Genomic DNA, 17,067 nt, shown 5'->3' with positions numbered 1-17,067 from the left:
GAGGATGACAGATGCTTTTACAGAGTATTAGTTCACTCCTTTCAAGGCTGCCTCCACTGACACAGTAGCCCAAGGGACCTTTGAAGCAAAAGGGGACTCAGTCAGTCCTCTACCCACCAAAGCTGCACATTTCCTCTCCAGAAACTTACCCAGAAGGTGTAGCACTCTGTCTGTCCTGACCGGTCTCTTTCTTTTAACCTTAAATATTCACCACACTGAGTCAACGCCTGCTTACGTTTCCCTAACTTTGGTTTTACAGATACATGAACACAGGTAACGAGGTCTTTTTCAGCTTTATGTCAGTGAACTTCATGGGAGGAACACCAATGGGTTATTCACTCCGAGTATTTATGGAAGTTCATTGCTACCTGTTCACATTTATATGGGTTTGGTTTCCATGTTTAACAAGCTGAAAAGTTTTGGGACGGATTTTGTTTGTTTTCACATAACTCTCAATATTTCCCTCTGTCAAACACCTGTTGACTCTACAACAAACTACATCAGAACCACCTGGACTGGGATATCTTCATACATGATGGAAACTACCTCCTAAAGGATGTGCATGCAAGTGGACTGAACACTACACATCATTTCCCAGGTCTCAGCTGTCCTGAACAGCAGTTATTCCCAAGCTAAAGGGTCAGAACTTTGACTCTACACTTTCTACCCCAGCTAAAACAACCAGAACAATAAAATACAAAGAACAGAAACAGTTCCAAACACTTCCATATTCAGGATGTAAACAGACATACAAACCTTCTCTAATGGCTTAATTATAAAGCCAATTTATATTTTTTAAATTCTGTCAGAAGTTTGGTCAACATGGGTCATGATAAGGCAAAAACTAAGAATATTTTAATGACAGGAGAATCTTCAGTGGCAAATAAAAATACAGAAATAATGCCTGAGACTTATTTCTTGTCAGTTGCAGCAGAGCAAAGTGAGGAAAAGGAAAAACAAATTCGCTCTTGAATTAAAGTATATACCCACACCCAAGTTTTTGAGATTTTCACTGCACTTCCGAAAGAAAAAAACAGTTTTAGCTCAACTTGCATATTCAGACTTAACAAGTAACACTGAAAGATAACAGGGGCCTTTGACAACTCCTCTCTCACCATGTAACTAAGTTTTGAGAGTACTCTTTGACATACAAACACCCATATGCTTCATTAGCATAATTTTGCTTTTGAGTCAACATTCTAAATTACTCTCTTGGCTTTTTTCCTTTCACCCGATGGATGAAAGTCAAATATCCACATCCTAAAAGTCAGGCATAATGCTGGGTTCACAATCTCCAGGTAGGCTTAAGATACAAAACACATACAATTTAAACATATATAGAGAAACTACACTACTGCATTTATCTTGAGTAATTAAATCATGGTAATTACCCACTTTGTTTCACAAATACAACAAAAGAGAAGGCAAGAGTCTTTAAGACATAATAGCCTTTGCAGTTTACCCTGTTTGTTAAAAACAAGCCAGATACTTTAAATATTTTTTTAAATCCAGATCCTGATAGATAATTACAGTTTCTTTTTCTTGAGATCCCAGAGTGACAATTAATGAATCTCTTGTGCAAAACTGAACATGCAGCTCTCAATTCAAATGATCTGTCTTTCAGGAGTATTTATTATGTCTAGAGTCAGCTGCTGGCACAGGAATGCACATGATACTGCAAATCTCAGTAAAACTGGCATTAATGGGATTTTAATAAAGACTAGGACTGTGAGTAGCCTATTTATTCCAAATAATTTCTATGATAACATACAGTCCTGAAAAATGATGGTTTTGATTCATAACCATACTTCTATTTATATGGTTCACCCTCCTCTAGCATCACAAAAAAAGCTTCCAGCAGCAATCAGTATGACTGTCAATCAATAAAAACTGCAACCATATCCAAAAAACCAAACCAACACAAGTGTTAAGAAATTATACAACCCTGAGAAAAATCAGTAATTCATCAGTACAGAAGTTCAGCCAGACAGCATCCTAGCTCTAAACAAGTTGATCAAAATCATTAATCTTGAAAAGAATATGGGCCAAGGATCCTACCACACAGCACAGCTTGACATGGACACCCTGACACGGGGGTGCCACTGGCTTTGATGCCACACATACCTTTAGTTCACCTAAATCAAACTGTGCAACTTTCTTCCATTGAGCCTTCTCCACCATATAATCATATCCAGACATTCCTTTTTTAAGTAAAACTGTATTTATACTAGAGACATGAAATTATTTCTGCTACAACTCAAGGCTGAGATCGGCTCTGCAGGAAAAGTTTAAATTTGTGCAAAACGGTCTTTATCACATATTGTTTTAAGGGATTGCAAATCACCACCCTGACAAGTCTCCCTACAATTTCATGAAATGGGAGATTGCCATAACAATTTTAGTTTGGGAAACAGAATTGAGTAAAATACTTTGCAGAGTAAATTACAGTAACTGACTTTAAGTAGCTAAACAACTGAGAAAAAGAAACATCAAAGACCTACCTGGTGAATGTTAAAGTCACCTTTATCACAGCACAGTTAGCTATGTCAGGGGTGTTTACCTATGTCAGCTTCGTTTACATTAAGACTAGAAACACTGATCCAATTCTTTTCCTGCAAGCTGCAAAAACAATGCCAGCTGTATCCAAAGCCACAAATAGTTCTATGAACAGAAGCCTTCTTGCTCAGCAACTGCTCAGATCTGTGCCATTATGCGGAGGCCATGTGCTCTCAGAGTTCCCAGAGAACTCTGGGAAAGACTGAATTCTTCTGCTTCCATTTACTGCCAGTTCCACTAATCTGTCTTCAGATATGTTTACAATGGGATTGAAATAATGACTCATCCTAGCCTCCCTCTTCACACACGAATTACTCTTCTCTGTCTTCTTATTTTCTCACCCCATTGTCAGCTGCCCACATCAGCTGACAGAGATTTCCTGAAGGGCTGTTTGCTTCTTTTGACTTCAGATGCAACGGGAGTAGAGATTGCATCATATCAACAATACCGCCTTAAAATGGCAAAGACTAAAACCAGGGCTAGTACAAAGTTAAAAACACGGATGTTTCCACACCTGCCTAACAAAGGGACATAAAATACCAGCTAACTAAGCTACAAAAGTACATATATACTGGTGCTAGAGAGCAATGCTCACTTCCCCCCTCCTAACAAATCCATGTCCTGATAAACCACCCTTCACATACATCAGAAATCCAAGGGTTTTCAAACAGCACCATGAATCATCTGGAGCAGACACAAACTCTGGGGGACTGCACCTTCCAGCACAAAAGCAGCCGATGTACCACAAACCTAATTTAATTTTGACTAGCTTATTCTGTCTATGGCTAAATACTTTCTTGCTCACATAGATTGTACTGCCACCAGAGCTGTGCAAGTATTCCCAAAGGAGCCTACAACAGACACGTAAAATCCTTTCCCTTACAGACACAAAAAGCCATCAGTTCTACCAGGAAAACAACTTCTCTTGACTTGTAAACAAACTTATAATTTACATTCATTCCCACCTAACTATGCTTACGTCCTCCTGCTGCTTTCTTTCTCAAGAGGATTAGATCAAAGAAATAAAATAGTTCAACTCAATGCTTTCAGTCTGATACACAGACTCAGAATAACTATATGTAAAGTCCCTAATACAAACCAATAATGTATCCTCCAAATGAAAACCAAAGCAAAGGGCACACTCAAAGTGCCTGTTTTGACAATCAACAGATCAGGTGGACAATGAAATGGATTTTGATGTACCGTAACTAGTTAATAAGATAGCTCTAGAAGTCTTTAAACTTTCTCCTCTGTCTTAAAAGCATAACCTTTGCTCACAGTATTAAAATACAGTTTGTTTTTGTTAGCATCTACAGATCAAGGGTTCACCTCTCTCCCAATCATTCCAACCTAGCTGTCTAGGTTTTGTTTCACACTGGGGACTCGTCTCAGGTCACCCTACCTAGACTCCCTGAGGTGATGTTAAACTGACACACACATTTCAAGGAGACACCTAACACATGCCAGCTAGGATTGGTCCTTCAGTCCAGATGACCAAACTAATTTATCTCTAAAACACACACAGTGTGAACATGAAGTCCTCAGCACCCACTGCTTACCTCTATCGATGTGCTTCTACTGTGTCACAGCACCTGCTACAGCAGACACAGCCACAAAAATCAAGGTTAAATTTTAACTTTTCCCTGCCCCATTTGAGTGAAACAGGGAAAACAAAATCTTGTTTGAAGAAGGGAATAAAGCAGGTGCTGTGTTGTAAGAGAGGCTTAGATCTGTGAACAGGCACAAGTAGTCTTGTCATTTGGATCCTAATGAGGCTCCTTGCCATGAGGCTGGCGTGCCAGTGAAAGATAAGCAGATATACAACACTGCGCTGGGTCTGGCTGAGGTGGTAGATCCTCGCCACAGCAGCCCTCCCAGTGCCCTGCTTAGCACTGGTAGCTAGGAACACCACATGACATAAAACACACCACTTCCACAGAACCTAAGCTGCTTCTCCAACATTATCCTCTCACCCTCAGGCAGTGGGTACACAAGATCTTGGGGGGGACACAGCCAGGACAGCTGACCCCAACTGACCAAGGGAATATTCCAGACCACCCGCTCAGCAATACAAACTAGGAGAAAGGAGGAGGAGGAGGAGGCAGGGAGAATTCATTACTATGACATTTGTCTTCCAGAGCAATCCCCAACACATACTGAAGCCCTACTTCCCAGGAAGTGATGGACATCATCTGCGGATGGGACATAGTGGATACATATTTTATTTTCCTTTGCTCCCATGCATGGCCTTTGCTTTTCCTTTATTAAACTGCTCTTATCTTGACAGATGTGTTTTTTCATCTTACTTTCTCCTTCCTCGTCCTGCTGAGCAGGGGAGTAATAGGGCAGCTTGGTGGAGACACTGGCTGTCCAGTCAAGGTCAACACACCTCAAATAAAATGAAGTATTCCCCACACAAAGTTTAAATTGACCCCAAGATAAAATTTCTTACTTTAGACAAAACTTGACTGCAATACAGACACTTTCAACTGATGTGTCATAGTGCAGAATTACAAGATGACCAACCTGGCTGATGAAGAAAGGACACAAATTTTAATTCTCCTGACTGGTACTTGAATTTATTAATTAAAATTACTTTTCCCTTCTCAAAAAGGTGTTTCCTATTCAAGTAAATAAACACATTTGGGTTTATTTCTAGACATTTTCACAATGCTTATTTATTACCACTATTTTACGTGTAAAATAAATATCATCTAAGTCAGTCTACTTACCAAAACACAGGAATGGTTCTCTAGTTTGTTTTTTTAACTTGAGCAAATAGCAAGGACAAACCCATGCCCTAAGTTAGTAGATAAACATTTCAGGTAAATATAGTCTTGGCTGGAAAGAAAAACAGCTAGCTGAGGAAAGCAGCACAAAACCAGGTGGCTTTTGTAAGAACAGAAAAACAGCGATAGTCCAGTGAACCTCCCTGCTTTCATTTCTAAACAGCAGTAATCCCACAAATCTAGTTAAAACTGCTAAGCAACTGCAGTCTTAGTATCCTCCACCACTAAAACTGATAGATTCCCATCTAAAAATAAAAGCAGATAATATTAGTACCACATACTTTTACTTCTCTATTCAAAAGCACCATACCATCAAAGACCTCACAGACAGAATTAGGGGCCAAGGGGTAAAAGGAAACACCCAGCACACCAAAAGATCACCTCATATACAGACTGCCAGCCTGACACCTGTGTCCAAGTATGCCTAGCCTCTATGCTTCTGTACAGTCTGAATTGAAACATTTTAGGAAAGCTGAGGTTTTACTTCTATTGTACTTTTTTCTCCAGCCTAGTCTTACATGACAGGATCATTTAAAGAAGGCTCAGCAATATGAAAATTCCCAAATTCCCAAATTGTCTTGAAGGAGTGTCCAACTTGCTACTGCTTTATGATACAAAAACAACTGCACCTTTGGTCTGCTAGTCACAAGGAAAACAAACTGGTGATAAGGTTCAAGGTCATGGAAATTCACTCTACCACACGCACCAAATCAAAGTGCTCACCTGCTGGTTTCCCAGTCTTGGTCATCCTTATCTTTTTCTTCTTTGGCATCTGAATTGTGTGGGTGTTTCTGCACAATCCGCATCCCACCGGCTTTCACTGGAATGAAAATTAAATAGATAACAACACAACAAACCTCAGTCAAATCAATGTGAAGGGAAGAATGTAAGGAATTCCTTACACTCTGCTTCCCTCCTGATACTTTTCATAGTAATTTAACAGTAACCACAGTTTGAAAAAGAGGCACAAAGGGTTAAAAAGTGGCAGGCCTAAAGAACAGCTCCTTCAGGACCACATCTGCCATTCTCTTTCACATGATGCCATCTTTCCTTATCCTGAGAAGCTGCAGCTCATTTTACCGCCTGCTTCCAATGACATTTTAGAAAACTCAATTCTGTTTTAATTCTTCCTTCATCCCACACCAACTTGCAGCAGTTAGAAGAAACTGAGGCAATGACTTGCATAACACTACACAAAAGGCCACAAACCAAAGAAACTGACTTGCCATTTCAATGTTAAAAGCTACATCTATAATAATGGCATTTATACAAAGAAGTACTTCACAAATAGTGTAATAAAAAGCAAAATTTAGGAGAACTGTTAACATACATTTAGAACAGAGCTTTTTGGTTTGCAAAACATATGAGCATTTACAACATTTCAAATCCTTGCATCATTTAAGTTTTAGAAATGATGCAAACATGAAAGCAGCCCTTTGAAACACAAAACAAGAAGTGAAAGCAGATCCACTTATGTGCATCACTTATCCACTCCAAAGTGCAATCTAAAACAGGAAGCAAGCCAGGCTTAGCACTGCAGCTACTGAGCAGAGCAACAGACAGGCTGCTCTTGATCTGCTTTCTGGTTCAATAGTGTACTCTTCTTTTTCTTCAACAATTGCTACACATGCTTACAGGACAGCACAGGATAAGATGATGCATCTCATTAGCTAATTGGATAGGTTACAGAACCACATCAGGAAACCACTATAGTGGTCAGAAGTCAATAAAAGCACTCAGAGAGGCACTGGTTTGTGCCTCACAATGCCTGACACAGCGTCTGTGGTGAGCCTCGGCAGAGGTGTCACAGCTGGAGCGAGCAGGACGCCAGAGCAGCCCTCGGAGAAGCTGAAGCTGGCAGGGACAGGGCGGCCGTGCTTCTGACAGCCCTCCTGTGTCCTGCCACAGAGGGAGCACTCACAGCTGCTCAGTGCTACCCCAGAAACCTAGACACAGGTCTAATTCCCAATTCTTAAACAGGACAGCAATGGAAAGGCCACTGACGTGCATAAATTTTACAGCCTGGGTGAAGGAAAGCAGGAAAGGGAAAGTGACCTGCACCAGGAGAAAGTGAAAGCTTTGGCCCTGTCTTTTAAAAACAGATTTTACGTTCTGAGTGATATTTGAATGATAAACTTCTAATTCAATAAAGGTCATTAACTAAAGACAGGCAATCAACAGACAAACTCAAAGAAATATCTTTTAAAACCTATCAAAACTGTGGCCTCCTATCATGCACTAAAAAAACCCCAAACCCAAATCATTTGTGTTCCCTCTTCAGTGTAAAACTTTAATCGGTAAGAAATGTTTCACATGGGACAAAGAAAGAAAGACTACATTTCTTTGTAGAAGACTACATTTCTTTGTTGCCTGAAGTGAAGCAAAAATTAAAATTCCAATTAATTTGTCTGGATTCAAGCTCCTTAGAAATTTAAATTTGTTTGCAAAAGCAAACACTGAGTTTTGTCAAGTGCAGACTTCTTTTAATATCTCAGTTAATCACAGTACTGCTATGCTTTATTTACATTTATTTATAAATTATTGATTTATTTTAATTAATTTCTAAATTTAACATCATTGCACAGTTAGGACCTTTTACTTATTTGTTTCAAATGACTCTTCATGGAAGATGCTGTCTCCACAGCAACATCTGCCAGGGTTACAAACAACAGTTCTGAACAATACACACACTTCCATGTCCTTCAACATCTAACAGAAAACTAGATAAAATGACACCTGAAGATTTGGTGCTAATTTAGATCTAAAATGTCTCTTCTCTCACATTGTATATCATCAGGCCACCAGCCACCCCTTTTCTCTTTATCTGTCACTGGAAAAAATACACAGCTAACGCATTCAGATTTGCCTGTATTAAAAAGCAGGGATTAAAAAGCAAATAACCAGACAACTAAAAAGGCGTAAGAGTGACTAATGCAGCAACTTAGAATTTTAAATGTGATTTTTTTGAACTAATATCGTCAGGCATAGTACATACAGCTTAGAGTACTTTGGTGCATAATCAAATTATACTTAGCAATCCAAGGTTACTGTGCAGACAGAACCAGCAAACAGCTGCAATATCATGTGTATTTGTAAGACCAGAAGTGAAATAAATAGATAGCATTCTGTACATATCTGCCACCCCTGACACAGCATGCTCATACCCAACCCAGTTTTAGGAGATTTAGCTTAAGATGATAAATACTCTTGCAGCATAACTCACCTTCCTTTTCAAAAGGTATCAGCTAAGCTACATTACCTCAGGGTGTGACAAGAGAAGAACTGATTACATCCACGAAGCTAATGAAAAACCCACTCAACACTTGGAGATTTTTTCTCAGGAATTATGAGGAATCAGCTACTTCCTACTTGCCTAGCATTTACTACATAATTCGACAGATGCTTACCATGGTGATTTTGTCACTTAAAAATTATCCTTAAAAGAGCTCAGATTTCCTTATCCTGCAAACAAAGGATTTAAATAACTGATAAACCACCTTCCAGAACACTGCCAGACGGCAGTATCCAGAAGTGGATGGTGGCAACGACCCTGTGCTGGGATTAGGAAGAAAACAGCTCCTGAGCTAAAGAGCAAGTGCAGAGCTCAGGTGCTAAGGCAGGAGAGGACAGCAAATGGCTCCCTGGTGTGGTGACAGCCAAGTGGCCCTAAGCCTTTACTAAAGTGTGAAATAAAGAAGGGATCATTTGCCAGCACACTCAAAAGAGCAAAAAGTCTATCTGCTTCACTACTGAATAGAAGTTTTGGATTTTAATTATCACACGTCATGTTTCCCCCCCCCTCGAGAGGTAGACACGACCTTGTCAGTCGTGTGAATGCCAGCCTGTGTTCCTCATAAGGGAATGGCTACTCCTTCTGGAAATGTATTAAATGACTGTGTTAATCAATTACCACTCAAGCTGATCTGCAGTCAGGAAGCATGCTACTTTTTCCTCCCTGCCCCCACTGCTGGACTGCTCTCTGAGACTGAATTCTGAAATAAACCCCAGTGAGTTGGAGCAAGTACCGAGAGCCTAGAGAAGCACCACAGGTCAGGGACAGGGCTGGCCCCATCTGGCTCAGGGTGCAGACCATAGCAGCTTTCCTATTCCTTGAGTGTGTATTCCATATTAACATAAAACTTTATTTCTTGTGTAGTGTGTAGTAACAAATTCCATTACAATGATAAGATGTATGAGAAGGGAAACGCAAAATACACCGTTGTACGTTATATTAAGGGAGCATACATTAGTGTTCAACAAAGTAAGAAGAGGAGTTATTATGCCTTCATTTCACAGAAATCTCAGCTCAGAGCTATTTTTTTAATGTACAAAAAAGCATATAACTATTTTCGCAAATCTATCATAAAACTTCATAAATACACTATTAACACAATCACCTTCCTTTATCCCTCCACAGCATGTACCAGATGAACAGCTAAAGCATAATTACACAGATCTCTTCAGAGGAACTGTACAAACCTACTCAGCAATGTATTATGGGCACACTTGAGTACAATGACAGGCGGATACTTAATAAAGATTAAGTTAGGGCCCTCTTAAATTTCAGAGGGGAGGTCAAAGTCACTTCCTGCACTGAGGTCTTGAGGTTTCTTTCCATTTCATTACCCTTTGTCTTTTCAAGAGCCTTTTCTTTTTCCCCTATGTGAAAGATCAATGCAGAGGAATGCAATGCAGTCAGTAAGCAAGGGCCAATGGTGCACTCGAAACACAACAGATTTGTCAAATTTGCTTTTAATTTGATGACCCAAATCCTTCTAAACTTACATGTCCAACATACTCAGTAGGGTAAGACACATCTGTAATTACAGGTAGAGCTCTTTATAGAACTGTATGCAGCAAAACCTGGGCTTTTAAGCTATTTATCAAAAGAGATCACACCTTTTCTTTGAAAGAAATTTGCCTTGTTATTTATGAGTAAAATTCCACCTGTATTAATTTTTAAAAAGAATTTCTTACTTTCATTTTATTAAAACTTGTTTGCAGACTGATCTATTGCATTATTCTAATATTCAAAGGATCTAAACAAGCTTGAGATAGAGGATTAAAACCTATCTTCAACTACTAGAGTAAATATATACTCTTGCTAGTCAAAACACTTCTTGTGGGTTTTCCAAGTGGTAAATGACCAAAGGGCCAAACAGTTTAGAAAAATCTTCTTAACAAAGTGACCTGGACATATGGTAAAGCATTAGGGGTTTTTTTGCCTCAAAGACAGGCTGAGTGATTACCCTTCTTCCAAAGATAAATTCTGTTTGCATGTTCACAAAGATAGGAAAAAAGCCAAAACAGGTATGCCTTAAATGGCACATAGGTGATGGTGTTCTTCAATTCATATGTGGGCCCATGTTTTAAAAAGTAAAAAGCTCAAACTGAAATATTCTGACGGCAAAGGAAATCTGTACTGTACTCCAGTTGAGCTTTTACATTGTGCATTGGTAGTTTCTCATGTGGCCTAGAGAGGCTCACTTCAGGTCTTTAAAATTTTTTTGCCAGTTTCAAAAGACGGGTTTTGAAGCAAAACCTTCAAACATGGAACAACACCAGAAAATACAGTTGCAAAGCATATTTGTGTCATCAATGTTGTAGCTGGAAGACAGAGCTAAACCAATGTAAGATCTTAATGATCCCTGCACTCTGAAGCTGACATACCTCAAGACAAGCCAGCTCCAGGAGCTAGGGCAACAAAAGCTGTCAGCACTGGAAAATGATGCTTTGGTTTGCTCCATGAAGCAGCTCAGCAAGAAGCCAGGTAAGAGCTAATGCCATGACAAGGGAGGCTGCAGGACTGGAATGACTGCTCAGCCAAGAAACTGACTTACCTGCACTGCTGAACTGTAGCTGCCATGCAAAAAGCAAAGCCATTATTTCTCACTTCTATTTCGAGGAATTTCAGGTCCTCATTATAAAGAGCACAGGATTCAATTATGGTTCAACAGCTGTATACAAATTTAGCTTTAAATCTCACTAACTGATTTGAATATAAAACTAGCAATCTTGGGATTTTTTACTGAAACACTTAAAATAAAAAGCTCACCAACTACTCCACAGGGAAACACTAGATGACATATGTAAAGCTGCTGATGCAGGGACCAAAGTTCCCCTTTCTAAGAAAACTGTAAGAAGCAAAACTAACAGTACATGAAGGAACACAACTTCGATACTGCGAGGAACTGAACCCCCCTAGTGCGTAGAGAGGAGCTACCGCCTATGGACCCTGGCAGATGTTTCCCACTGGAGGTGACACACAGCTCCCACCCTGATCATCCACTGGCACACAGCAGCAGGGCCGAAGGCGATGGAGCTCCTTTGCTGGGCACTTCTCAAGCAGCTTTACCTGTTTCCTATCCTGCCAGGCTCCAGCATCGCAGCCAGGAGCACGCAGATGCTCTGGCACCCACACCGTGATGCCCAAAGGCAAAATGGATGCACAGAGCACTCCTGGTCTGCAGTGTCCGTTCACACTCAGCGTACACTCTGCTGGAACAGCCCCGCAAGCTGCGTGGCGCCGAGACCGCTCCGCTCCCCTCCCCACCCCACCACCAGCCCCAGGCGGGGTTCCGGAGGCCTCCGCCGCCTTCGAGGGCGGGATGCCGGAGCAGACAACGCAGCCCGGCTGCCGGGTGGGAACCTGGAGATGCCAAGCTGCGCACACCCGAGGAGGGTTTGGCCGCAAGCGGAGCTCTCCTCGGGGCGAGGCAGGGCAGGGAGCGTGGCCCGTCACCGGGAGAGGCTGCCGGGAGGCAGAGAGCGCCGCGGGCGCCCAGGGCTCAGGCGGGGATCCCAGCGCACCTCCCGCGCCCGGAGCGCAGTGGAGAGCGAGGAAACCCCCACCGGGGCTCGAACCTACCGGGGCTCACACCCCCGGGCTCGCATCCCCGGCAGCGGCGGGACCCGCCCGAGGCCGCCCTCGCCCTCCTCAGCCCCGGCGCGCACAAGAGGGGACCTGGCGGGGACCCGGCGCCCGGCCCCGCCGGCCCGCGGCCGCCCCGGCCCCCCCGTCCCGTCCCCCGGCGTGGCAAGAGAAAGAGCGGAGAGACGGGAACCGGCGGCCGTACCAGCAGGAGGGTGTCCGGCCCGCGTCTCTGCTTTCTCTTTGGGAGGCGAAGACATTTTTACTGTGGCAGCGGCCCCGCTCCCGCACCGGCTACCCGCACCCCGACACGGCCCGGCGAACACGGCCCACGCCCGCCCTGTCAACGTGGCCGCCGGGGGGGCGGCGCCGCGCCGGGCGCCGGGCCCTGCCCCGGCCGGGCGGGCGGGGACGTGGCGCCCGCAACAGGCGGCGTCTGCCGTGCCGTGCCGTGCCGTGCTATGCCGTGAGGGCAGCGCCGGCAGCTCCTGCGGCCTGATCCGCCCTGGTGGTTTTATGTGCTGAGGGAAAACGGCGAGGGCAGTTAACGGCGTGGTTTTGAATCGTCTGCACTTCTCATAGTACTTGTAATTAGTGACTAATTGGCAGTGCGCGCCGTGCGCTTGGTTGTGTTCTGCCAAACCGCGTTGAGCGAAGCGGCATAAAGAGCTGTGCAGTTTTTGGCCGAGGTGGAGTTAATTTTCTTCGCGATAGCCGGTATGGACCATATTTTGGAATTGTGCTGGAGACCCTGTTAATAACTCAGAGCAATAAGTGCCCACCTTGCCTTTGCTTCAGACCTCATTGCCTTGCTGTTTCAAATTACAGACCTGATTCACATAGTTTTAAAAACTTTTCAAACACTTGAGTTGGCTTTTCCAAGTCATGTGGAAAGGCACGGAGCATAACATCTGAATGAATTATATTTGCAGCAAGGTGTAAACCATGCAGGCCATTGTTATTTTCTTTTACAGTTTGAAATAAGAAAGCAAGTGCCCCAAAAGATGAGTGTATGATGTTTGAAAGTTGACCCTCCCTGCCTCCAAAGTGGTATAGAAATATTTCATCACACATTTGTTATAGGGAAATTAGTGTAATAATATTTTATTTATTTGCTATCATTTTATGTAACAATCATTATCATTGCAAAAATACATGTGATGTGTAAATCAAAATACATTTTGGGATTTTTTTTGCAACAGTCAAAAATATATTCACTTCATGGCATCCTTAACAGCTTGAATTAACAAATGTAAAAATACTGTAACTAAGTTCTTACATTTTGCTGCTGGGTTATTTCAATTTCTTACACATGCAGCATGTTAGAGTCTGAGATTGTATTTTCAGCTCTGTCACCTTCCATGTAGCCTAACACAAATTACTCCAATTTCCTTTCTAGTCTCTGTCGAAGTCTATGCAGATTATAATTTTTTTCTAGAGTAGTATTATGAGATTTTAATGCTTTTTTGTCTACTGTTCTCTGAATTTGAATTCATTTTCACTTTTTCTTGGTTTTCCTAGGTTTATTTGCCTTGGATTTCCCTGTGCTGATTACTGAAGTTGATAGAAATTTTTGCCATTGCAGGTTTAATCTAAGCCAGCTGTTATAAAAATGAAATCAAAGAAAAATGTGCTGTGTTAAATTGAAACACCTGCAAGTTAATGATTTTCTCTAAGAAACAATTTAATTTAATAATTTCCTATTTAAGCACAAAGTTTTAGTACATGAAGGTGCGCTGGGAGGAAGTGTTTCATCAAAGATGTGCTTTGGCTGTTCTTGCTGCAGCCAGCAACATTTCTTTATGTTATGAGAATTCACGTTGCCATTAACACAAGTATTGGTGTGAAGGATTGCTGTGGCTTTGCAGCTAAACTACAACATCCACCCTGAGTATTTCTCAGAGACACAGGGCTGAAACTTCCTGAAAGCGCAGCTGTGCGTCAGATTTGGAAGCTGGGATCTCAAGGCAAACCATAATAGTGCAGAAGGAGCAAGAACTGGAAGAGGGGAAGGCAGATTGAAACAGAATGAAATGAGGAGGAGTTGGCCTTGGTGGACAAGGTCAAAAAGTTGAGTAGGGGGTGCTGAAGGGGTAACATGAGAATTGTGAAGTAGGGCAAACACCATGGCAGAAGGAAAGACATCTTTTTCCTCAAACAATGAAATAGGAGCCAGAGCTGGTTGAGTGAGATGAGGATGAGGACCTCAGGGAGGAGGGAAAGAGGACTGAAGGTAGGTCAGGCAGGAACAAGCACGCAGAGCATCAGGCTTGTGGGAGGGAGAGGGGAGGATCTTTGCTGCTTTCCATGGTCTGGGGCTTCTCAGACTGACCTCTCTGTAGCTGTCAGTGCACATAATTACTGCTTTCCTCAAGAGACAGGGGACTGTGGCAATGCTAAGTTTCTGTGCTTGCAGAAGAGTTATAGAAGTGTCAGTATGATACCATAGGATAGAATTTAATTTTCAGATATTGTTCTTAAATTGTTGCAAGAAAAGCAACAAGAGGACAAAAATCCAAAATTAAAACAAATGCGTAAGTAAATAAATTGAGATTTGTAGAATCAAGCACCTAAATGAGGAGATGCCATAAAGTTTGTAAGTGATACTTCAGTTTTGTGAAACAGTGTGATGGTTTCTTTGGCAAATGTAAGGCAACATGCATTTTTCCAGCTAGTGGCAGTGCCATAATATTAGTAACAATCACAGTATCAGAGAGTCATTAAGGATGGAAAAGACCCTGAAGATCATCAAGTCCAACCATCAACTTGGAAGTGTTCAAATGTGTGGATATGGCAATTGAGGACACAGTTTAATAGTTTGCCCTGAGCAATCTGTTCCAGTCCTTTACAACCCCTTCCATGAAGACACTTTTCCTAATATCCAGTGTAAACCCCCACCCTGGCAGAACTTGAGGCCATTTCCTCTCATCCTGTTAGTTGTTACCTGGGAGAAGAGACTGGCACACACCTGTGTGTGGTACAGGTACTTGTAGAGAGCAGTAAGCTCTGCCTCCTTTTCCCCAGGCTAAACAATGTCCTGCTCAATTATGCCAACGCACAAGAAACAGAGAGGCATTCTTAGTGACTGGCAGTGAAATGCCAGGATTTTTCACTCACTTAGTCATTTCCAGCAGGACGGCTGTTTGTACCAGCACGCACAAATGGCAGCAACGATGGGAAACTTTGTCGGAAAACAGGCAGAGTTTTTACAAAAAGCTGGCTGTGGAGTCACTTCCTTTGCCAATTCAGCCACGCCTGGTGCTGACACACTTTCCCCAGAGACTGTAGCAAAGTCAAGTCTCTACTGGAAAATGAGTGAAAGACAGCATTACAGGGCACTGAAATGTAGCAGCACACGGAGGGAAGAGTAAATAAAACATGTTGTTTAGGATATTTCATGTTTTGACGTGTTTTGAAGACTGCTGGATGTTTTAGAATATAAGTGTTTTTGTACAGGAATCCACCACTTACCTCTTCAGTTCATGGGTAAGAGCTGCTAATAGACATCTTAAATCCCTGTGACATTATCCAGCACAATCAAGAAAGAGAACTTTCCAGTTGCTACAAATTTTAACTAAAATAGTGAGCAGAAAGAAGCTATGTCTTTTGTGGTGATGGTGCAGGCAAGAAAAAAAAAAAAAAGCGAGCCAAAAATAGGAAAAAGTCCTTTACAAATTCCAAAGGCTAAGTTAAAAAAACAACCTGAAGAGAATAGTTAGGGAAGTGTGCAAAAGCATGCATGTAACAGCTATTTTTAGTGGCAGTTGGGCATTCACAGCACTTTTGACAGTAATACCAGGTTCTTATTTTTTGTCCTTTATAGCCTAAAGTATGTTCAGTAAGCAGACTTTTTTAAACATAAACAGTCTGTTGAACTATGATTAGGACACCATTTTTTGTCAGTTTTGAAAATGCTCACCAGTACTAAACAGATGGCTGTAGTTTTGGTGCTTTTGCTTGGGCCCTGCAGCAGAATTTTGTGTTCTTTCTGAAAATACTACCACGCATAGAAAAGCAATTTTTGGGTTCAAGTCAATAGGAAATTATAATAGTGCAACCTAGGGTCACTCAGCATTTAAAAAGCAGTTAACTGCTTTGCCACACAACTTCTGCTCTCATTTCCAGCACACATATGCACATACATGCTGTAAATTCTGGGAAGTACAATAATCTGCTCTGTTTGGCTACAGAGTATGCAAAAATCTCTCAGTGAACAGGGTTTTGCCCAATTTATAGACAGATATCAAGTCAATGAAAACTATCAGCTGATTTTGATAAACCATCCAAGATAATTTTGCCTCAAAGCAGTTAGTTGTTTTGAAATTTTATTTTCAACAATATGTTTTAAAATTTTGCTATTTTTAAACCTGAAAAATCATGAGGAAATAAAATAATTTTCTCTTTTATCTTCTTATTTTTCTTTTTTTCCCCCCCACCAGTTAATAAAAATATCAGTTATCCATAGAGTTCCAATCCTTTGCGACATTTTTAGGGTGCCTTAATTTCTGAGAAATTATAAAACAAGCTTAAAGGTTTACTTAGAAATTTGATCCTTCACTTTGACTTTCTGAGTTTGCAGATCTTTATTTGTATATGTTGCTGCCCACTACTTAAAAGAATGGGCTTAGTTTGGTGCAGCCAGTTGGGAAAATTCCTTGTTTTTTTACTTATTTGGAAATATGTAAAGCCTTTAGCAAAAGCCAAATAATGCCATTTCAGTTCTGTCTCGCTTTTATGCCAGACTGAGAAATGGGTGCTGGGTTTAGGACTGTGCTTTGTTAGTAAATTTTCAGAGATTGTGTGGGATGCCACTCAAAAAGGTGATTTTATTTTAATGTGCAGACTTGGGAA

The 17,067-nt window shown here is 41.6% G+C and overlaps 1 protein-coding gene across 1 annotated transcript in view; it reads right to left on the bottom strand.

The window, feature by feature from the left end:
- The window catches only part of DAP (death associated protein), a 53,240-nt gene extending 40,650 nt beyond the window's left edge, over window positions 1-12,590 (bottom strand). The window contains exons 1-2 of the mRNA XM_064705504.1: window positions 12,422-12,590; window positions 6,069-6,165 (exon numbers count right to left, since the gene is read on the bottom strand). Of these exons, the coding sequence (XP_064561574.1) occupies window positions 6,069-6,165; window positions 12,422-12,476 (152 nt within the window). The 5' untranslated portion in view covers window positions 12,477-12,590. The remainder of the gene's footprint in view (window positions 1-6,068; window positions 6,166-12,421) is intronic.
- Window positions 12,591-17,067: the final 4,477 nt, after the last annotated feature.

The sequence above is a fragment of the Zonotrichia leucophrys genome, chromosome 2, assembly GCF_028769735.1.
Source record: "Zonotrichia leucophrys gambelii isolate GWCS_2022_RI chromosome 2, RI_Zleu_2.0, whole genome shotgun sequence".
In the NCBI taxonomy this organism is placed as follows: Eukaryota; Metazoa; Chordata; class Aves; order Passeriformes; family Passerellidae; genus Zonotrichia; species Zonotrichia leucophrys.
The sequence above is the reverse complement of the archived record's forward strand: the minus strand, read 5'-3'. Positions and strand labels throughout refer to the sequence as shown.